This window comes from Aquarana catesbeiana, linkage group LG04 (assembly GCF_042186555.1).
Source record: "Aquarana catesbeiana isolate 2022-GZ linkage group LG04, ASM4218655v1, whole genome shotgun sequence".
NCBI classification, from domain to species: Eukaryota; Metazoa; Chordata; class Amphibia; order Anura; family Ranidae; genus Aquarana; species Aquarana catesbeiana.
The window spans coordinates 293656095-293680767 of NC_133327.1; the positions used below are offsets into that span (position 1 = coordinate 293656095).

A 24673-nucleotide genomic window follows, 5' to 3' on the forward strand; every position below is an offset into this window, starting at 1 on the left:
GCATTTATTAGCAAAAATGTATAGTACACTTATGCCCCGTACACACGAACGGAAATGCCGCCAGCAAAACTCAGATGAGAGCTTTTGGTCGGAAAATGCGACCGTGTGTATGCTCCATCTGACTTTTGCTGGCGGAATTCAAGCCAGCAAAAGATTGAGAGCAGGTTCTCTATTTTTCGGTCGGAAAAAGTTCCTATCCGAAGATGCGATCGTCTGTATGCAATTCCGACACGCAAAAAACCATGCATGCTCGGAAACATTTCGACGCATGCTCAGTAGCATTGAACTTAATTTTCTCGACTCGTCGTAGTGTTGTACGTCACCGCGTTCTTGACGGTCGAAAGTTCAGAGAACTTTTGTGTGACCGTATGTATGCAAGCCAAGCTTGAGCGGAATTCCGTCGGAAAAACCATCCAAGATTTTACCGATGGAAATTCTGCTCGTGTGTACAGGGCATAACAGTGAAAATCTGGTAGGTCAGCGTGGGAAGCAAAAGGCACCAGGACAGAAACATAACCAGGTTAAGCTGAAGTAGCAGCAACTTCTAATCTAACAGCTGGCATACAGGGGATTTTACTCTGACAGCTATCAAAAGAAGCACCAACAGACAGAGTCCTCAACCACTAGCTGTTGCCTTGTGGTAACCTCTATGTGAAGGGCATGGGGGCAGTAACGTTTTGAAGGACAACTCCTTCTTTCTCTGTGCTATAAATTTTTGCTAATAAATCATTTGTTTTTATTCTAACTTGTATCCCGTGCTCCAGTTTTACTGTTGTTTGAGCTGTACCGGATCACCCTGGATCCCTTTGTGGAAGCCGCAGTTACTATTACTCCATGATTCTTGGTTCACTTGTGAACTTGATGGAACATTTTGGTGTAATTGATTCTGGATTGTGAAGCTGGGACTTGCGGTGCACTGTAGTGGTTTGTGTACGTGGGGCTCCCCAGGTGCCTGTAAGCTCCACAGATATTATACCTAATCACTCAGGAGCAGGTAAGTGTCTGTGCCGCATGAGACCTTAAAGATTCACAAAGATGACAACAAAGACTCTAAAGGGTTGATTTGCTAAAACTGGAGATTGCAATCTGGAGCTGTGCATGGTAGTCAAACAGCTTCTAAATTCAGCTTATTTAAATAAGTTTTGACAAAAAAAAAACCTGGAGGCTGATTGGTTTCTTTGCAGAGCTGCACCCAATTTTGCACTCTCCAGTTTTAGTAGATCAACCCCTAAGGCTCAGTTTAGATCTGTGTGTGCACGTTTGTGCTCACATGTCAAAAGTAAGCCAGGCCATTCATTATAATGGGCTGCCCTACCCACAAAAAAGGTGGGAAAGAAGTCCACAACCCTTTTATTTTTTAAACTGTGCCGCGGGTCCCAATGTGTGGGGGTGAGATTAAGAATTATTGGCAGTCCTGCGTGTCTTCTAAAGTGCAGCACATTTCTCTATGGGGCTGAAATGGGCACAATTTTGCATGTCTTCTCCAACCATAGAGATCTTAACCTAGGGTAAAGTTGGGTTTCAGTGAAAGGCTGCTTTCACAGGGGCTGACCGAGATCAGCCTGAAAAACTGACATCAGACCATCCATTGCCCTCAAAGGAGTGGCGAGTGTCAACGGACACATGTCCACACAGACACAGGACCGCATGTCCCTTTACACCCGCTGATATCTGATCTGATCCTATCCACCAAAAACAGATGGGTGGGGGATCCGTTCCCCATCCGTTTGGTGGATTGGATCGGATGGCCGTCGGTTGTAAACGGACAGGCAGTACGTTTAAATTTGACCGCCCATAGAGAACAGAGGGCTGTGTCTGCTCTGCATAAGCGGAGGGGACACGGATAAGCCATCTGTCCAGCCAGTGGGGATCAGCAGACAGAATAAACTGATCAGTGCTGCATGATCCAAGCAAAATTTCCCAGCAAGCTGGTTCATGTTTGCTAATTAACAACAATGGCCATAAATGGATCGAAATTCGACCAGTCCCTACCGTTTGCATGTTATAGGTGACATAAATATATTTGCTTTCTTGCAGTATGGAAAATAATTAAGTACGTTTAATCATGAAAAGCATGAACAGCAATTATTTTTTAGCTGAAAACTGCTTTTATACCTTTTGCTCCTGAATCTGCGCTTTGACCACCTTGAATTCAGCAGATGGTGACTTCTGATTGGCCACAAGCTCCTCTGTATCTGCAAGCCAGCTCAGTATAGATTCAATTGCATCTTGAAATCGTCCACATTGGAGGAGAGCTTCTTGTAGTTGAACTGCACGCTGAGCAACCTATAAAAGAAAAGGTTTTCTTTAGTCTAACATATTTTACATATATCAGACAGAACAAAATCTGTCAGCTGCAGCTTTAGTTTTAGTTTGAAAACTCTCGCTATACTCCTTAATTTATTATCTTGGCTAGTGCATGTTTTTCTTATTAGAAATGCACTATAAGGAACTTTACTTTATTAAGGCTGTTACCCCTTCATTAGGCCAGCAGGTCATGAGCTGAGTGACAAAGACCTTTTTGTAACAACACACTTAAATATGGGCAATCCTTTTCTATCCTACAAATGTATATTTATGTAGTCTGCAATCACCACCAGTGCACCAGAGACTTTCTGGCTAATATGCAAACCAGGTAAAATTGCAGACTTTTGGAAGCCAGCATCACCAGTGCATTTATAAAGTATTAAGACCCCTGTCACTTGTTCAGTTTTGTTATGTTTCGGGCTGATACTACAGTTGTTTAAATAATTTGTTTCTCATTAATCTGCACTCAGTACCCCATAATGACAAAATGAAAACAGAACTTTAGAAATGTTTGCAAATGTTTTAAAAGAGAAAAACTGAAACATCACATTGGCATACGTATTCAGACCCTTTGCAACAACACTTGGAATTTAGTTCAGGTGCCTCCCATTTCTCTGGATCCTGCTGAGATGTTTCTACACCTTGATTGGAGTCCACCTGTGGTAAATTAAATTGATTGGACATGATTTGTAAAGGCAAACACCTCTCTATAAAAGACTGACCGTAGGAACTGCCTACAGAGCTCAGAGACAGGATTAAGTGGTCTCTATAATTTTCAAACAGAAGAAGTTAGGCACAACCAGGACTATTCCAAGAGCTGGTCGCCGGCCAAACTGAGCAATCAGGGGAGGAGGGCCTTGGATCCTGTGTGGAGATGGGACAAAGTTCTAGGGGGACAACCATCATTGCAGCCCTCCACCGATTTGGGCCTTATGACAGAGTGGCTAGACAGAAGAAATGCAAAACACATGAAAGAGTTTGAAAAATGCACCTGAAGGACTCTCAGACTGTGAGGAACAAGATTCTCTGGTCTGATGAAACCAAGATTGAACTGTTTGGCTTCAATTCTAAACGTTATGTCTGGAAGAAACCAGACACCGCTCATCACCTGCACAATATCATACCAACAGTGAAGCATGGTGGTGGCACCATCATGCTGTGGGCATGTTTTCAGCAGCAGGGACTGGGAGACTGGTCAGGTTTGAATGGAGCAAAATACAGGAGATATCCCCAATTAAATTCTATTCCACAGCGCCTAGGTACTCCAACTGGGCCGAAGGTTCACCTTTCAACATGACAACGATTCTAAGCCCACAGCCAAGGCAACACAGGAGTGGCTTAGGGACAACTCTGTGAATGTCCTAGAGTGGCCCAGCCCAAGTACCGAGTAAGGGGTCTAAATACTTAGGTACATGTGATATTTCAGTTTTTTCTTTTTAATACATTCTCATACATTTCTAACATTCTGTTTTACCTTTGTCATTATGAGGTACTGAGTGTAGATTAATGAGAAGAAATTGAATTTGAACAACTCTCCTATTACTGCCCTCCACACACAAGTGATATTTTCCAAATATGAAACTTCTTTATAGACGTAAAAAAAGAATATTAACCACTTCAGCCCCGGAAGGATTTACCCCCTTCCTGACCAGAGCATTTTTTGAGATACGGCACTGCGTTGCTTTAACTAATAATTGCACGGTCATGCTACGTTGCACCCATATAAAATTGACATCCTTTTTTTCCCACAAATAGAGCTTTCTTTTGATGGTATTTGATCACCTTTGTGGTTTTGTGCGCTATAAACAAAAAAAAAAGTGAAAATTTTGAGAAAAAAGCAATCTTTTTTATATTATATTTATATCCCAAAAATATATATCTATATAAAAAAAAAAATTTCTTCCTCAGTTTAGGCTGATATATATTCTTCCACATATTTTTGGTAAAAAAAAAAAAAAAATTGCAATAAGTGTATATTGATTGGTTTGCGCAAAAGTTATAGTGTCTACAAAATAGGGGATAGATTTACGGCATTTTATAATTATTTTTTTTTTTTTATTAGTAATGGTGGCGATCTGCGTTTTTTATTGTGACTGCAACATTGTGGCGGACAGATCGGACACTTTTGACACTATTTTGGGACCAGTGACAATTATACAGTGATCAGTGCTATAAAAATGCACTAATCACTGTGTAAATGGCACTGGCAGGGGAGGGGTTAAACACTAGGGGGCGATCAAGGGGTTAAATGTGTTCTCTCAGTGTATTGTAACTGTAGGGGGGGATGGGCTCACTAGAACATGACAGAGATCACTGCTCCCGATGACAGGGAGCAGTAGATCCCTGTCATGTTGCTAGGCAGAACAGGGAAATGCCTTGTTTACATAGGCATCTCCCCGTTCTGCCTCTCCGTGTCACGATCGCGGGCCACCGGCGGACATCGAGTCTGTGGGACCCGCGGGCACGATCACGCGGCAGGAGTGTACACTACTCTGCGATTTAAAGGGGGCGTACAGGTACGCCCATTTGCGCAGCCGTGCCATTGTGCCGATGTATATCATCGTGCGCTGGATGGCAAGCGGTTAAAATGCTTACTGATTACATATTATCATTAATAAAACCCTAATCATTAAAATAAAAAATCTCCACAAAAAATAGAGTACCCATTTAGGGGAATTTTTCAATCGTGCCAAATTTATAAGATGAGCACAGCTGACTAGCTAACTAGCAACGTGACATCTTGTATACAATACAGAATTAAGCCACGCAGGGACACTGGATGTCTGAGCAAGAACAAAATAAGCACAGTCTTGAACAAGTGCCCAGACATGAAAGGGAATATTTAACACAAAACTCAGAAAAGACGAACAATAGGAAAGTGTTGAAATAAAACACACAAAGCAAAGCTGAAGTCGGTACCTTTTTGTTCAGAGTATTCCACTTTGTGTTGACTTCCTCCAGATCGTGTTCTAAATTCTGGGTGCTGGTGTTTTTCCCAGCACTTTGAACAAGCCCCTGACCTAGCCAGTTCACCGCTTGTAGTCGAGCTTGAAGGGGTTCAATCTCTTCTTTCTGGAAAGCCTGAAAAAGTTTAAAAATGACTTTGAATAAGTATTTTGTGTTGATTATTTTTCTCATCCCCAGTGCCTTAATTATATTCATAATAGTTTACTGGATTATAAAGAATACCTTTTTGTTTTCGAGGTGCTTCATCACTGCTCATTGTCAGAGCTGTAACTACACTAGTATTTATACTGTTATCATACTGAAAGTACATCTGAACTGAAAAAAAAAAACACAAAAGCTGCTATTTCTGACCTATTAATGAAAATGCTAGTTGTCTGGTTGTCTCTGCCTTGAATATTTTCAGTCACTGATCCAGAAAATTATTTAACAGGTTAAACCTGTGTGACAACAGAATTCATAATGTGCCCACTTGTTTGAACGAATGATGTAAAAATTTTTGAAGTCTTTGACTTAGTATGAAAACCGGGCTACTAGCGTGGCGGCCAGCAATGGCAACTTACATGTTCCCTTAGCACACATTTGCTTTAAACAACACCACCAAAACATTAATTCATTTTACAAAAGTCTGAGAGTGTTGCACATTGTTAATCATAAATACTTTGCATTAAATAATATAAGCCTTTACAGTCCTGGTTGTGGTTGAAGAACAAGGCACCTTCTTTGTTGAGTTTTTGGATCATGTATTATGTTAAATTTAGAGATGAAATGATAACTTAGAATGAGTTTAAGTGTAATACCTACAGTCAGGGCTGCCGATATGGGGGGGGGGGGGGTACAGCTAGTCCTCCTATATGGAGCCTGGGCCACATCAGTTCAACAGGAAGACCTGGGCAGCTGACAAGCAGGGGGGATGGGATCCTGGACAGGAGGGTGTGATCAGTGCGGTGGGGGGTCATTATCTGGAACCAATCCCCTGTGGTTCTCCCTGCGACAGCTAAAAGACAGCTTTTCTCTCCCTCCAACTGGCTTTCAACTCCTACAGGTAGAGCCACAGGGGATATGCTTCAAGAGGTTCTAAAAGAAAGACATTTTTTATCTCAATGCTTTTCATACATTATGGCAAAAAATGTCCCAGTGGTTGTATGCCCCCCCCCCCCCCCCCACCCCACTGCCATAAACATTCACTTGAGTCCTTTCTCGATTCATCACAATTCCCATCTGCAGGAGCAATCTCCTCTCTCCCTGCTCTCACAGGACTCAGGCTCCTTGTTGCTTTCAATCAAATCCTGTGAGGAGGGAGAGCGAGAGGCAGGGCTTCAAAGAGCAATGTTCGTATCTACAAAGAGACTGTGTGTCTCGGGAGCACGCGCGCCCGAGTGCCCCCATAGCAGTCGGCTTGCTATGGCGGCACTCACAGAAAAGGAGAAGCAGACAGTGTCGGCGGGGGACCCCAGAAGAGGAGGTAAGGGGCAGATCTGTGCAATGCCATTGCACCGAGCATGCAAGCATTTTTCATTTTCGGAAAAAAAAAAATATATTGCCTTTATAACCACTTTCTGTTTGAGAATGAACAGTGAGACTCTGGTCAGAGCTCATCCTTTCTGTTCACCTGCAGCTGAGGCTGCAGAGATAGAGGTTGAAGAATGTCCTCAGTGCCATTCTCTGTCTTAAAAGTGGACATCAGCAGTCCGTTTGTACCCCTGAGATTTCACCAAAGCCCCCAACAGTGGTGTAAAAAAAATTGTAAAAAAAAAAAAAAAAAAAAAATCAAAAATCATTAAAAAAAAAATTGTAAAAAAATAAAAAATAATAATGAAGGGCTTATTCACATGGGTTCTCTGGCCCACAGTTTAAATAGCTGCTTTTTAGGCAGCTTGAGCTGCTTGTTACTTTACGGGGACACAGCAACTATACAAACAGAGCTGCAGGTCCCAATTTGGCAGGTGTGGGAGAAGGGTCCCTATTGCACACTGTCTGTGTTCAGGGCCACACCTGTCAAATTAGGACCTGTCATTCTGTTTGTACAGCCACTGGCTTCTGCTAATAATGATTTTAGTGTATTTTTAGCAAAAATATTGTTTTGATCATTTTGGGGAAGGAGTTATGTTATGTAGGCTGTACAGGGACCCATTATTTCTAACAGAAGTCTTGTCTAGTAATGTAAAGAAACCCAGAAGTGATGAGGCATTGTACCAACATATTGCGTCATGAGAGCTCTGTGTACAAGTAATGTTGCCACATTAAAGTGTACAGAATCTGAGATACCAACTGATGAACAGCTGAACAGGAATAACAAGCATTAAAAAAAATATTTCATAGGTAAAATGCAAATCAATATCTTAGTTGAACTCTTCTGAACTGCAGCTCCTGGTCTAATGAAAATGTATCAAGCGGCAAAGGGAAGGAAGCATCAATTGATGCAAAGAAGCAGACAAAGACCAGACAGGACCCACTCTTCAGTTTGCCCTTCCTCCATTCCCAGGATGAGGTCAGCGCATAGTACATAAAAAAAGGGACCTTTGTCACAGAGTCAGAAAGTGATGGGAAACCCAACATTTCCAAGTTGTCACTAAAGTAAGAATTGAGGGTAAAACCTTGGTTCAAACTGCCGTGACTTGTGAGACCCCAAGTCACGTGATATGTGCAATCCCATTTTTGTCAATGAGAGTTGTCTTAATTAGCACTACTGAAGTCGCTCCGACTTTAGAAAAGTACTACTTCAAGGCGACTTCTATTTGAATTGTGCCCATAGATTTTAATGGAAGTCGCCTCCAAGTCGGATCCTCATCTTAACTGATGCGATTTGTATCCGACATTACAGGAAGATTGCCCAGGCATTCCCTGAAGTTGCTTTAAAGTTGTTTGAAAGTCGATGCAAGTCGTACTCAAGTCACCTGGCAAAGTCGTACTGAAGGTCGCAGCAGTGTGAACTGAGCCTGAACATTCCAAAGGGTGCATCGGTTTTGTGTGAATTACCCCTTGCTTTGCAGAGATGTCCACTTTCTTTATGTTGTTTGTTTAAAACAGGGAATGAAAAAAAAATCTCCCCGACCCAACAGAGACGGACAAAGAAAAAAATTGACAAGGTTTATAATCCCTCCATGCTCTATCCAAAAGTAGTGACAAATAGAAGACAACATCATGTGATGTAAGTAAGCAGACAGATTCCACTCTTCAATTTACCTTTCCTCCACTCCTCAGATGAGGTCAGCAAATAGTACAACCAAATTAAAACTTAGTTTGTGTATTCACAAAGATCTGTCCTGCAGTTTATATTCTACTGAAATACAGTTTATTATGTTAAGCTGAAAATTTATAGGTGGTTCTACTGTATTAAAAGGTGAGGCCTTCATATAAAACAAAAACTAGCAAGACCTCACAGATGAGAAATATGGAAAAATGAGCTTTCACAGATTGCACCAAGGGTGTATTTTCTGCTTTGGTTTGTACAGGGTCTTACTAAGCAAATTGCTTATTTTTCGCAACAGTAAGGAGTCAGGACACTGTATTTTAGGGTTTGATTTACAAAAGCAAATAGACTGTGTACTTTGCAAGCGCAGTTGTGCTTATTTCCCCCAAAGCTTAGTGAATGTGGGGAAATACCCAATCGGATGCAAAGAAAAAAAAAAAAAAAAAAAAAAACAGCATGTTTGCATGCATATGATTATATGATAAAAATTAGCAGAGATTCACCGCAATTACTAAGCTCTGGGAAAAATGAGTGCAACTGTACTTACAAAAGGAGCAGTCTATTTGCTTTTAGTAAATCACCCCTTTGTGCTGGATACACACGGTACGTTTTTTTTATTTGTTTAACCTAACGAGACTGCTCCCCATCAGAACACGCTCGTTTAACAGAAGTCCGTTGTGAGACGGGCTTCTGTTGGAAGAGGAGCTGTACACACGGGCCGAAAAGCGATTTTCGGCTTGTGTGTACTCTGCTTTAATTTTCACTGTGAAAGGAATAGACAAATGTTTACCATAAAGTGCATCACATCTTCTAACAAGACTGAATTTCCTCACAGCCAACATAGGCAGTGGACTATGGTGGCAGTGCTGCCAGGGGTGGCAAACAACCACTGTAGATATGCTCAACATGCTGCTGTTAGTGACATGTTTCCATGTATAGGGAAGGGTTCTGTACTGCCACCATGCCTAGCAGTGACATCCACACAAGACAGTTGGTCTATGGGGGAAGCAAGTTTAATCTGGCCCTGCCTCCTAGACCTAGAATTATTTTAGCAGGGTATTTGAAAAAGTATTTGTAACCAGACAAGTTATGGTGAGGTGGGTGTAGCCTCCCTGACGGTATTCCCGAGTGTGGCTCGGGGTTAAATTTTAGCACCATTAACGGTAACCCCGAGCCAAATGTAAAAATCATAACACATACAGTACTGTAATCTCACAGATTACAGTACTGTATGAAATTATTTCACATCCCTTTTGTCCCCAATGCTTTGGCCCATGCCCTGCCTGCAGTTTTATATTATATATACTGTTCTTTCTACCTGGAAACTTGAGATTGTCCATAGCAACCAAAAAGTGTCCCTTTACGTCAAAAGTGGCTTTAGACCAGCTAGAAAACAGCGATAGTAAATTAGAACACTTGCAGAATTGAGCGATAGTGAATCGTGGGGAAAGGTATTTTATTATTATTATATATATTTTTTTTATTTATATTTATTATATTATAATTTATGTTTCATACTTCATCATACCCGGGATATCTACTAGACTCTTGGTGGACAGATCTAAGTGTGTTATTGCTAAGAATTACAGGCCTACAATATAAAACGCCAAATTTCCATGCAAAATAATTGTACCGATATGAGACGCAAAAATCTGAAATAATCATACCGACAGGGAGGTTAAAGGAGTTGTAAAGGCAGCAGGTTTTTTATCTTAATGAATTCTATGCATTAAGATAAAAAAACCTTCTGTGTGTAGCAGCCTCCCCAGCACCCCCTAATTACTTACCTGAGCCCCTTCTCTCTCCAGAGATGTCCACGAATGTCTAAGCCGTCCGGAACACCTCCCTGATTGGCTGAGACACAGCAGCGGCACCATTGGCTCCCATGGCTGTCAATCAAAAATCTGTACAGACGCTGGATACAGTAAAATCGGGACAGATGCTGGATTTTATTTTTTAAATACCGGAAGGTATTTTTTTAATATAAATCACTATTAAATTTGATGTGCGAATGAATGATAACTTTTGGCATAAAGTATTAAAGTTGTAAGGACTTCCTATGTTTCCTATTCAGTGTTTTTAGTCATTAATAAAATATTACCAAATGCTAAAGCTAACTGCTATCATTAACATGTAAACAGATGCAAGAAGAATGCAAAAATTGACATTATTCCATCAGCCAACAAAGAATTTGTTTATAGTCTTTGTTACCCTTGTTTCAAATGGCATTTATCCTGAGTCTAGTAAAATGAAAAGGTTTGTTTTGGGAACACAGAGGAGCAATAACACAGTCTTAGGGCTTAGCACTCAGATATCACATGACCCTAATGTTGCAAAGGTTAATTGCTTTAACTTTACTGCAGTTTATATGACCAAAGCAAGATGTGAGGTCTTTTGTAACAGAAGAATTCTATATCTAATTCATGATTTGGGTATGATTAAATAAAGCCTCAAGAGTAATCCAGGCTTTAGCCAGCCCCCCTGTCCAACTAGACATCCTCCATATCAACCAGCTGCTCTTGGGGTCATGTATTCACAATCCTATTGTTAAGTGCTCTATAACAATCAATATTAATGGGGAAATCAAAATCAGTTCACTTTTTACGGCAGTCATGACAGTTGAATTTAACACAGCATAATGAATTTAAACAAATGGGGGCAACAGCATATGCTAAAGCCATACACATGGGAATACGATTATTTAACAAAGAATAATTACACCCTCCAACAAGATTAATTTGTCCAACATGCTCATCTACCATTCCATGTGTATTGGGCAATCTTCTGAATACTACATTTGAGGCAGTAATTTGGGTATTCCTACTCATTTCTGTCATACCAGTACAGGTGAACTGAGTATTGTATTAAAGTGACTGTAAAGTCTCAACATTTTTCACCTTAATGCATTTTATGCATTAGGGTGAAAAACCTTCTGTGCTGCAGAGCTCCCTCCCCCCAGACCCCCCCCCCCTTTTTCCTACCTGAGCCCAATCTGATCCAATGATGTGCACGAGTCCAGTGGCTCCAGCCGCTGTCTCTTTCCTCATTGCACAGATTGATAGCAGCAGGTGCCATTGGCTCCCGCTGCTGTCAATCAAATCCAGTGACATGGGAGCAGGGGGCAGGGCTGGGTTCCGCTGGCTGTGTCAATAGACGCAGCAGCGGGACTCGGGAGTGCGCCTGCACGGGTGTCCCCATGAAAAGCGGCTTTCCATGGGGGCACCCGATGAAGGGGAGGATCCAGGAGCACCGGCATGGCATCCCAGAAGTGGAGGATCGGGGCTGATCTGTGCAAAACCCTTGCACAGAGCAGGTAACATGTTTGTTATTTTTATTTAAAAAAGGAGCCTTTACAACCCTTTGAACATTTCCAACCAACCCAATCACTGGTGACACCAATGGCCAAACATGATTGTGCACATAGGGGCAGACTTTTGCACAATATTGCTAACAGGGTGTGTGGGATGGGTTTTTGTTCACTGCAGAACTGAATTTCTCACCATACAAATGTATGGGGATGCAAAATATAGGGGTTGATTAACCAAAGGCAAATAGAACCTGTACTTTGCAAAGTGCAATTGCTCCACAGCTTAGTAAATGAGGTATAGGTTCACTTCGCAAAGAATACCCAATCACATGCAAGAAAAAAAAACAGCATTTTTGCTTGCACATGATTGGATGATGGAAGTCAGCAAAGCTTCTGCTCATTTACTAAGCTCTGGAGCAACTGCACTTGCGGAGTGCAACTGAACTTTGCAGAGTGCACAGTCTTTTTGCTTTTAGTAAATCAACCCCATAATGTCAAATGTACCTGCAATGAATTCTGATTAATGTCAGAAGCATCCCACATTCTGATTGAAGCTTTTCAAGAATATCATATTTCTCTTCAATTGGTGGAAGCTATACAGGCACCACATGTAATCACATATCATACCATAAATATATACGTAGGTGCAGACAAAAGATAGATAGATAGATAGATAGATAGATAGATACTGTCTACCCCAAAAACACAAAACAGTACTTTGCCTATACGGAGGTGCAGAAAACTGTTAAGTCTTGCCCTAACTCTGCAAAGCTTTTTCTTTTTGGATCTGTAGAATATGACATATCTCAGTGCTGAGACATAGTTTCCACCTCCTTCCACCTGTGGGATTTTTCCTTATTAGGTCTTGTCAGTCTAACCTAAGTATTTCTGCTCAGCTTATATAAAGATAGCCCCAATTAGAAGAGTGGGCAGGTTTTTAAGATTCTAACATGCATGAGATAAAATTAAAATACACCTCTGCTTTTTATAGGGGTTGTAAAGGCAGAAGATTTTTTATCTTAATGGATTCTATGCATTAACATAAAAAAACCCTTCTGTGTGTAGCAGCCCCCCTAATACTTACCTGAGCCCCATCTCTATCCAGTTATGTGCACAAGTGCCTCGGCAGTCCGGGATGCTCCCTCCTGATTGGCTGAGACACAACAGCAGCACTATTGGCTCCCACTGCTGTCAATTAAAGTCAGTTAGCCAATCAGGAGAGAGAGGGGGCAGGGCCGAACTGCAGCTCCGTGTCTGAATGGACCCCATAGCAAGCTACATTCTGTGGGAGTACTCGACAGGAGGGAGGGGCCAGGAGCTCCAGCGAGGGACCCGAAAAGAGGAGGATCTGGCTGCTCTATGCAAAAACATTTCACAGAGCAGGCAAGTATGTATTGGAATTTTCACTCTTATGAGAAGATTTGGAGTCAGTAGGGTTGATTTACGAATGGCAAATATGCTGTTCACTTTGCAAGGAAAGTTGCCCCTTGCAAGGGAATTTTCCCCAAAGCATAGTTTAATTTTAAGTTGAAGCTCTGATGACTTCCAGCTTACAATAATGAGCATGAAAAAATTGTTTTTTATTTTAGCATTTTTATGCTGGTATGCTTTGCAAAGTAAAACTTCACAAAGCTATGGAGCAAATTATGTTGCAAAGTGAGACATCCCGGGCAAAGTGAACAACCTATTTGCTTTTAGCAAATCAACCCCAATGTTTTCACCAGAGAGTTAGGATATAATGGTGCCAGTGCTAAGAATGATGTCTTAAACCAAATGGGTTAATTTACTAAAGGCAAATAGGCTATTAATTTTGTAAGAGAATTTCTACTTTGCAAGGGATTTTTCCAGTAGCTTAGTGCAGGGCTCAACAAATCCCAGGTGCCAGGTCGCCATGGTGACTAGAAATTGCATCTTGGCACCTGGGCTTTTGTCAGCCCATTCACTGTTGGCATCAGGTACCATTAAGACCCTCATAACAGCGTCCTTACTGCTGCCATCCCCTGTGCACCTATCTGTCATAACATCATCCGCCGCCACGCTGCCCACAGTCACCAGTGTGCATCTCTGTACACTTGAAACAATCATATACAGCATTGGAACCTGTGTAGAAGCATAATCTTTGCAAGGGCTCCTGGCCATTGGTTAGCTTGGTCATGTGACAGCGCTGACCAATTAGTGTCTGTTCTTTCTTCCGAGGCAAAAATGTATTTTTGTAATTTCTTTTAATTTTTTTTTGTTTTGTTTTTTTAGGTGTGAAGGTGGAGATACTCTTTAAAATATATATATTAAAAAAAAAAAAAAGTTAGCTCTGCTTGCTACCCATATTTTTTTTTTAATTCTTCACATACCGGAACTCTGGGGGAGAATTTGTGAAGGGAGGGAATTTGTTAAGCGTTAAGAGGGGTTTTTAAACTAGGCGACAGGGGGGGGTCCAGAGGTAGAGATAGTCAGTGCAGAACATAGTCCAGAGGGTAGTATTGGGGACATAAGTGGTAGGTTGACTAAAGCACATAAACCCAAGGTAAGTATAGTAACAAGTCCTAGTTGCAATCTCGAAACACCAAATAAGAGAATAGTATGCAACCGGTCTAAACTACGTGGCATGTTCACCAATGCCAGGAGCCTGGCGGACAAGATGGGTGAACTAGAGATACTGTTGTATGAGGAGGATTTGGATGTTGTGGGAATTTCAGAGACTTGGTTCAACAGCTCTCATGATTGGCTGGCAACCATTCAAGGGTATTCCTTTTATCGCAGGCATAGAGAGGGTAAAATAGGGGGAGGAGTATGCCTGTATATCAAGAATAATGTACAAGTGAATGTGAGAGATGACATCACTAAGGGAGCTAGGGAGGAGGTGGAATCCTTATGAGTAGAGCTCCAAAGGGATGAAGCTAAGGGGAAAATACTGGGAGTATGCTTTAGGCCCCTAACCTGAGGGAGGAGGGGGAGGCGGACCTCCTATTACAATTTTGATTAGCAGCAAGGATGGGAAGTGTTATAATGATGGGGGATTTTAATTATCCAGACATAGACTGGGCAGTGGGAACCACGCATTCATTTAAGGCTCGCCAGTTCCTAAATGTCTTGCAGGACAAATTCATGGGTCAGATGGTAGACGCACCAACTAGAAATAAAGCGTTAATAGATCTACTGATTACCAACAATACAGACCTGATCACTGATGTAAAAATACGGGAACATTTAGGAAACAGTAATCACAGGTCAATTGGCTTCAGTATAAATCACACAAATAGGAAACATAAGGGAAATACAAAGACACTGAATTTCATAGGAGCCAACTTCCCTAAACTACGACCCTTGCTAGAAGATATAAATTGGGATAAATCTTAGGAACAAAGAACACGGAGGAGAGATGGGTTCGCTTTAAGAGCATATTAAATAAGGGCATTAGCCAATGCACCCCATTGGATAATAAATTTAAAAGAGCAAACTAAAGTCCTGGATGACTTAATGCCAATGTAAAAATGCATATAAAAGCAAAGAGAAGGACTTCAAAAAATACAAGGTTGAGGGATCATCATCAGCATTCAAATTTTATAAGGAATGCAACAAAATATGTAAGGGTGCAGTTAGGGCGGATAAGATAGAAGACAATTAGCGGAGGAGAGCAAAAAAAATCCCAATAAATTCTTTAAGTATGTAAACAGTAAAAAAGGGAGGACAGACTACATTGGCCCCATAAAGAATGAGGAAGGACATCTGGTTACAAAAAATGGGGAGATGGCAAAGGTATTGAATTTATTCTTCTCATCAATCTTCACAAGGGAATCGGGGGGCTTCAGTAACCAAAACTGCAGTGTTCATCCTCATGACACATCACAGGAAACACCCTCATAGCTAACAGAGGACAGAATTAGAATTAGACTTGGGAAACTTAACATTAATAAATCACCGGGACCGGATGGCTTGCACCTGAGGGTACTTAGGGAACTCAGTCAAGTAATTGCCAGACTATTGTTCCTAATTTTTACTGACAGTCTACTGGACTGGAATGGTATCAGCGGATTGGAAAAAAGCCAATGTAGCACCAATATTTAAAAAGGGACCAAAATACATTCCTGGGACTTACAGACCAGTTAGCCTAACATCAATAGTATGCAATCTCTTGGAGGGGATGATAAGGGACTATATACAAGATTTTAGTAATAAAAACAGTATCATTAGCAGTAATCAGCATGGATTCATGAAGAATCGTTGTTGCCAAACCAACCTATTAACCTTCTACGAGGAGGTGAGTTGCCATCTAGATAAAGGAAGGCCCGTAGACATGGTGTATCTGGATTTTGCAAAAGCATTTGACACAGTTCCCCATAAACGTTTACTGTACAAAATAAGGGCTGTTGGCATGGACCATAGGGTGAGCACATGGATTGAAAACTGGCTACAAGGGTGAGTTCAAAGGGTGGTGATAATTGGGAAATACTCGGAATGGTCAGGGGTGGGTAGTGGGGTTCCACATGGTTCTGAGCTGGGACCAATCCTATTTAATTTGTTCATAAACGATCTGGAGGATGGGGGTAAACAGTTCAATCTCTGTATTTGCGGACGATACTAAGCTAAGCAGGGCAATAACTTCTCCGCAGGATGTGGAAACCTTGCAAGAAGATTTGAACAAATTAATAGGGTGGGCAACTACATGGCAAATGAGGTTGAATGTAGAAAAATGTAAAATAATGCATTTGGGTGGCAAAAATATGAATGCAATCTATACACTGGGGGGAGAACCTCTGGGGGGAATCTAGGATGGAAAAGGACCTGGGGGTCCTAGTAGATGACTGGCCCAGCAATGGCATGCAATGCCAAGCTGCTGCTAACAAAGCAAACAGAATATTGGCGTCCATTAAAACAGGGATTAACTCTAGGGATAAAGCGATTATTCTCCCACTCTACAAGACTCTGGTCCAGCCGCACCTGGAGTATGCTGTCCAGTTCTGGGTACCAGTCCTTAGGAAGGATGTACTGGAAATGGAGCGAGTACAAAGAAGGGCAACAAAGCTAATAAAGGGTCTGGAGGACATTAGTTATGAAGAAAGGTTGTGAGCACTGAACTTATTCTCTCTGGAGATGACACGCTTAAGAGGGCATATGATTTAAATTTACAAATACCATACTGGTGACCCAACAATAGGGATAAAACTTTTTTGCGGAAGGGAGTTTAACAAGACACGTGGTCACTCATTAAAATTAGCATTAAAGGGGTTTAACCTTAAACTACGTAGAGGGTTCTTTACTGTAAGAGCGGCAAGGATGTAAAATTCCCTTCCACAGGCGGTGGTCTCAGCGGGGGGCATCGATAGTTTCAAAAACTATTAGATGAGCACCTGAACGACCACAACATACAGGGATATACAATGTTGGTTGCACTTGATGGACTTGTGTCTTTTTTTAACCTTTCGACTTAGTGAATGTAGTGAAAATTCACTTCGCAAAGAATAACAAAGCACACAGAAGGGAAAAAAATGTTTTTTTGCTTCTACGTGGTCGGATGAATTCAGCAGAGCTTCACTTTATTCACTAAGCTAAGGTAAAACTCCCTTTCCATTTAAAAAATCAACCCTAAAGTCTCACCAGTGCAAGAGAAATGAATGAAACATAACATTTCCGCTATCTCAAAACATGATATTGTAAAACTGATAAATCCAGTAATCCTCTGAAAAACACTAACCTAAGGGTTTAAAATTCTTAAAAATAATTTAGGTACACTTAAAGTGGTGGTAAAGGCAGAAGGTGTTTTTTATATTAAAGTGATTGTAAAGTCTTGTTTTTTTTTTCATTATTAAATAACAAACATGTTATTGCACAGAACAGCCCAGATCCTCCTCTTCTCGGGTCCCTCTTTGCTTCTCCTGGCCCCTCCCTCCTATCAAGTGCCCCCACAACAAACAGCTTTCTATGGGGGCATCCAAGCCGAGTCAGAGCTCCATGTATCCATTCAGACATGTAGCCCTGACCCGGCCCTGCCCCCTCTCTCCTCTGATTGGCTGACTGAGCCCCCGGTCTGTGTCTCCTTCTTCCCTCTCCTCCCACCTCCTCCCTGCCAGCAATCCGCCTCTCTACTCTGCCCCCCTGCCGCACCGCCCCCCCCCCCTGCTGCCACCCTCCGCCTATCTCTTTGCCGAATGCCAGGGACCACCAGGGACCACAAGTGCCGAATGCCACGGACCACAAATGCTGAATGCCACGGACCACAAGGCCAGCATGTCTTTCCCACCAGTGCAGTGCGGGGGTTATTATTAGAAATCAGTTGTATGACACAGCGGGGATCTCCCGCGGTGTCAGGTATTGTATATCAGAACACTAAGCGCTGATGTCTAGGACATCAGAATACGGTGTTCTCATATACAATACCTGACACTGTAAGAGATCCTCGCTGTGCCATACAACTGATTTCTAATAATAACCCCCGCTCTGCACTGGTGGGACAGACATGCTGCACTTGTGGTCGCTGGCATTCAGCAATTGTGGTCCCTGGCATTCGGCACTTATGGTCCCTGGCATTTAAGACTGGAGGTCCCTGGCATTCAAGACTGGTGGTCCCTGGCATTCAAGACTGGTGGTCCCTGGCATTCAAGATTGGTGGTCCCTGACATTCGGCTCTGGTGGTCCCTAACATTCAGCTCTGGTGGTCCCTAACAGTCGGCTCTGATGGTATCTGACAGTCGGCTCTGGTGGTATCTGAAATTCGGCTCTGGTGATCCTTGATATTTGGCTCTGGTGGTCCCTGACATTTGGCTCTGGTGGTCCCTGACATTCGGCTCTGGTGGTCCCTGACATTCGGCTCTGGTGATGGTCCCTGACATTTGGCTCTGGTGATGGTTCCTGACATTTGGCTCTGGTGATGGTCCCTGACATTTGGCTCTGGTGATGGTCCCTGACATTTGGCTCTGGTGGTTCCTGACACGTTGCACTGATTTGCACTTATATTAAAATGCTTTGCATTTATAAGGCTGTAACCTATCATACCCCGTGTTATGTATGGCTTTCTGGCTGCAGAATGAGGGGTGTGATTTATGTTGAAGTGGGCGAGTTCACATTTACATGTACTAGCCTAGTGGACCTCCCACATTCACTCCCATCCCAAGGATTCATGGGAAATGTAGGCTGATTACAGTTAGAGAGAGAAGAGGATATGATGCAATCAGTGTTCTAAGAGATCCTCCCTGCCATAAAAGATAAAGCATTTTTTGAATCACAAAGCTGACTTTCTGAAAATTCAATCACACATCTCTCTTAAACGGTAAGAAATTTCACAAATGTAATAACCGTTTAGTGTTTTGTGTGGGGGTGTACTAATGGGGGATTTTTGAAAAGCCTGGAGTTCTGCTTTAACCGCTAAGCCACCGCCCACCGTCATATGACGGCTGGACGAGGCTTCTGTTGTTCTGGGAGGACGTCATATGACGTCCTCGCCCTCCCGAGCCACTAGGGGGCGCGCGCCGTCACTCGGGACCCGGTGCGCGTGCCCGGCAGCCGCGATGTCCGCCGGGCACCCGCGATTGCCGGGTAACAGAGCAAGAGCGTGGATCTGTGCATGTAAACACAGATCCACGTCCTGTCAGAGAGGAGAGGAGACCGATGGCGTGTCCCTTGTACATAGGGACAGCGATCGGTCACCTCCCCCAGTCAGTCCCCTCCCCCCACAGTTAGAATCACCTCCTTAGGTCATACATTAACCCCTCGAGCGCCCCCTAGTGTTAACCCCTTCCCTGCCAGTCACATTTACACAGTAATCAATGCAATTTTATAGCATTGATCGCTGTATAAATGTGAATGGTCCCAAAAATGTGTCAAAAGTGTCCGATATGTCCGCCGCAATATCGTAGTCACAATAAAAATTGCAGATCGCCGCCATTACTAGTAAAAAATAAATAAATAATAAAAATGCTATAAATCTATCCCCTATTTTGTAGACGCTATAACTTTTGCGCAAACCAATCAATATTGGTTATCACAATTTTTTTTTACCAAAAATATGTAGAAGAATACGTATCGGCCTAAACTGAGGAAAAAATTTGTTAAAAAAAAAAAAAAAAATTGGATATTTATTATAGCAAAAAGTAAAAAATATTGTGTTTTTTCAAAATTGTCCCTCTTCTTTTGTTTATAGCGCAATAAATAAAAACCGCAGAGGTGATCAAATACCACCAAAAGAAAGCTCTATTTGTGGGGAAAAAAATGATAAAAATTTAATTAAGGTGCAGTGTAACATGACCGCGCAATTGTCATTCAAAGTGCGACAGCGCTGAAAACTGAAAAATGGCTTGGGCAGGAAGGGAGTGTAAGTGCCCTGTATTGAGGTGGTTAAGATATGTATAAGAATACAATTTTAAAACATCTTATTAGTTTCCTTGCACAAGTACATGCTTGCTGATGGATTCATGACTAAAGTCTCGTTTGCATCTTTGCTGTCTTACTTCAAAAGTGGGTCAGCGGTGCAGTTGTATCCTAGGATAGAATGACATCAAACCAACAAAAGAACTGAGGCTTTCCTAAAATACATTTAAAGGGTCACTGGGTTTGAATTACAATAGGCTATCAACTTTGTAGGGAATTTTTCCTTAGCACAGTGAATGTGGTAAAAATGTACTTTCCAAAGAACACCCAATCACAGGCATGGAAAAAATAAATATATATTTTTGCTAGTATATGATTGGGTGATGGAAGTCAGCAGAACTTCACCTCACTCACTAAGCAAAGGGAAAATCCACTTACAAAATAAAGTTTAGCTAAATTACAGCTAATGTAAATTTCAAACTATTGGCCTATTGACAAACCAGAATTTTTTTTATTTGCTACGAGTATTAGCTTTACTTTTTAAGCAAGGCCTTAAAGGTCTTGTTTTTTTTTTTTTTTTAAATAACAAACATGCTATATTTTTCTGCTCTGTGCAGTGGTTTTGCACAGAGCATCTCAGATCCTCCTCTTCTCAGGTCCCTCGCCAGCACTCTGGGCCTCTCCCCCCTGCCAAGTGCCCCCATAGCAAGCTTGCTATGGGGCCCCCGAGCGAGCTGCTGCTCTTTGTTCATTCAGACACAGAGCCGTGGCTTGGCCCAGTCCTCTCTCTCTCTCCTCATTGGCTCACTGACTGACAGCAGAGGGAGCCAATGGCACCCACTGCTGTGTCTCAGCTATAAAGCAGGTAGCCGAGGCTCTCGTGCCACACTGCTGGATCGGGATAACCTTCTGCCTTTAGAATCACATTAAAGGACTGTAAAGTCAGAAGGTTTTTTAACGTAATGCATTCTATGCATTAAGGTAAAAAGTCTTCTGTGTGCAGCAGTTCCCCTCAGCAACCCTAATACTTCCCTGAGCCCCATCTCTGTCCAGCGATGTCAACGTGTGTCTTGGCCGTCCGAGACTCTCCCTCCTGATTGACTGAGACACAGCATTGGCGCCAATGGCTCCTGCTGTCGATCAAAGTCAGCTAGCCAATCAGGAGAGAGAGGGGAAGGGGCCAGGCCGCGGGTCCGTGTCTGAATAGACACAGGGAGCTGTGACTAGGCTCAGGTGTTCCCATAGCAAGCTGCTTGCTATGGGGGTACTCAACAGGAGGGAAGAGCCAAGAGAGCTAAAGAGGGACCCAAGAAGAGGAGGATCTGGGCTGCTCTGTGCAAATCCACTACACAGAGCAGGTAAGTATAACATGTTTGTTATTTTTATATAAAAAAAAACGAGACTTTACAATCACTTTGAACTCTATTTCCCCTCCATGTTTCACACTAAAAGGGAATGGGGGTTATAGTTATTATTAACTAGTCTTTATAGGAAGGAAAATACTAGAAGCCAAAATAGTTTATGTACCTAAAAAAAATTACTAGTCTAACATACATGGTACCTGTCTCACATAGGCTGAACTAGAGATAACATTCCTTAAACAATTTCAAATGCTTTGGGTACTTTGCCACAAACAATTTAGAATAGAGATTATTGGGTCTCTAATACCTGAAGACAAAAAGTGCACTGTGTACTACAAGGGTGACAACTAAAAATACAAAACAATGATTCAAAGTGCTCTACGACTACAGTCACAAACCTCCAACCAAGTTAAATCCTTTAGACAGTGGATATATATGAAAATTTAAATCACATAAAAACAAAACCACAAAACAAATCCCATCCTAAAAATTAGTTTACAGTCCTCAATAATCCAAAAAAAATGTATAAATATATTCACCAAAAGAGTTCAGGTAGTCCCCAAATTAACCACCCACACACACAAGCACCCGCCCGCAACCTTATGGGACATGTCACAGGTCCCAGAAGGATGCAGGACCATTCACAAAATGCAGTGCAGCTCTTGCATGCGCAGTGGAAAGCCACCTGTGAAGCCGCAAAAAAAAAAAAAAAAATCACAGCCGGCTGCCCGTGAAGAGCTGGTTTGGGTGAGGACAGCGCTAGAATCTTGGACAGCTGCTGGGAGCCATCCCTGCTGGAAGAACGCTAAGCTTATTGCTAGCGGCTTTGGCCGCTGGCAATAATTGCATACTAGAAATCCTACTTGCTGGTTGTGCCCTACTGAACCGGCTGAGATTCACACCATGTATGGCCATGCCTTGTCCCATTGTTTAATATGTTGTGTCAATGGCCCATTGTAATTTATTACATTGGACATTGTGAGAGGGGGGCACTTTAAAGCCCCGAAGACCAGACAAAATACGAGAGAGTGCTGCTGGGTCTTGGGTTTACTGCATCCAGACCCACCGCACACTGTTCATGCCTGGTAGGCCAAAACATTGACAGCGTGCAGTTGGTTTTATGTGGAAGTCTGGAAATTAGAATTTCTTGCCAGGTCAACAAGCTATCATCACAAAGAAGCATCAAAGGAATTCCTGAGCTGCCTACCCTCTCTTCTCCCCTTTATCTTAAGAAGTTCTAATGCCACGTACACACGATCGGACTTCTTGTCAGAAAAAGATATGACGGCTTTTCCGACGGGATTCCGCTCAAGTTTGCCTTGCATACACAGGTCACGCAAAAGTTTGCTGAACCTACGACCGTCAAGAACGCTGTGACATACAACACTACGACGAGCCGAGAAAATGAAGTTCAATGCTTCCGAGCATGCGTCGAATTGTTTCCGAGCATGCATAGGAATTTTGCGCGAGCATTCGTCGAATTGTTCATCCTATGCATTAAGGCGAAAAAACTTCTTACACTGACCGGCCCTGTAATTCCCATGGCGGAGACAAGCTCTTCCTCTCTATCCGGGGTTCTCGGCTCTTGATTGGATAGAATGATAACAGCGCAGCCATTGGCTCCCGCTGCTGTCAATCAAATCCAATAACGGGAGTGACAAATTTTGTGTCAGGATGAGTGCTATAAATAGATTAGCAGAGAGTTGGCCTATTCACAGCACAACTTCTTCCTATGTGGAGAGGGGGTGTGTGCCTTTCCTCCAATCAGCTGTCTCACAGTGTTTGGCAAGAATCCACACCCACAGCTGAATCATCAGGAAGAGAAAATTCTAACAGAATGTGTACTTTCTAAACAGTATATAAAGCTGAGGACAGCAGATATACATGTAAAACTTTTATGTAGGGAGATTTGTTTAATTTCTGTGTATCATCTGAGGCTGTTCACTTCACTGGGTATATGTGAGGGTTTATATCCACTTTAAGACTAGATGCAGGTTTTTTTTTCCTGTACTGTGAAAAGCTTCAATAAAAACCATTGAAACAAGACTAGATGATGCCATACACTCCCTGTGCTAAGATCTTAGAATACAATATCTCAGGAACAAAATTAAAAAAACTATTAAAATGGAAAAAGATATATTCAGTGTATAGATGTACTGCATTATGCTTATGTTCCAGCTCTGTCATATGTCATAATACAATTCATAACCAAGACTAGTACAAAAATAACTACACAAATACCTTCCACAAATAGCTACGAGGACATGAAAACTTTGGAGCTTCAGCCAAAACTTTTTTTTTTTGTTTTGAACAGAGTAGGGAATGCACAGACAGGAATAAAAAGTAGAGTGGGATAGTTTTAAAACCTTTGTCATTTTTTTCCCTGCTTTCTTTGACCTGCTAAGAGAGGGGTGTAAGTCTCCCCAAAAGGGGATATACACAGCTAAAAAAAAAAAAAAAAAAAATCTTTAAAATGTACTCATTGAGAGAAATTTAAAATTAATGGGTGAGTGTACTTTGAAAGAGTACTTATCGTTTAAATGGTTAGTTCGCCTTTTAAAAAAAAATGGAAAGGTGAACTAACACCATGCATCCTCCCCATACCCTGGTCCCCACTGTACTTACCTCTGAGGGTGATGAGCTGTCAGTACGCACACAGATTGTGCAGTGATCCAGGGATTTGAAATCACCGCTCTTCTCCCTTGTGCAGAGTTTCTGGGACAGATCAGAACAAATCTGATTAGTCTGCGCCAGCACAGAGCATCACTCTGATCCATCCCAGAGAAGCTGCAGAAAGAAGAGGGAGAAGAGTGGGGATTTCAAATCCCCCGATTGCTGCACTGACTGTGGTAAGTAAAGTGAGGACCAGGGGGTGGGAAGGGTGTATGGTGTTAGTTTACCTTTTTATTTTTTCTGAAAAAGTGAACCTACACTATAAGCCCTAAAATGCTTACAAGAAATACAGTCTATCTGCTTAGGTCTTCAGGTTTTTATCCAGGCAGGGCTGTAATTTTCATGTGACTGCATAGAAAAAAAACACGAAAAAAATGGATTTACATTGTGAATTGTTATAAAATGTTTGCAGGGCATGGGGAGAAAAGGGAGGGTATACTTACATGTCGGTTTATCACACTGAGGCGCTTTAAAGGCGCTAGAACACTAAAAATAGCGCCTGCCAAGTGCCGTGAAAGAGCCTCTCTGTTCACTCCAGTGTGAAAGCCTGAGGCAGGACGGTAACAAAAG

General features: G+C 42.1%; 1 protein-coding gene across 13 annotated transcripts in view; it reads right to left on the reverse strand.

Annotated features, from left to right (window-relative positions):
- Positions 1 to 24673, reverse strand: part of DST (dystonin) — a 690079-nt gene that overhangs the window by 116381 nt on the left and 549025 nt on the right. For all 13 annotated transcript variants that reach the window (XM_073626702.1, XM_073626693.1, XM_073626691.1 and 10 more), the window contains 2 exons: positions 5227 to 5388; positions 2116 to 2286 (listed from right to left, as the gene is read on the reverse strand). In XM_073626702.1, coding sequence (XP_073482803.1) covers positions 2116 to 2286; positions 5227 to 5388 — 333 coding nt within the window. The remainder of the gene's footprint in view (positions 1 to 2115; positions 2287 to 5226; positions 5389 to 24673) is intronic.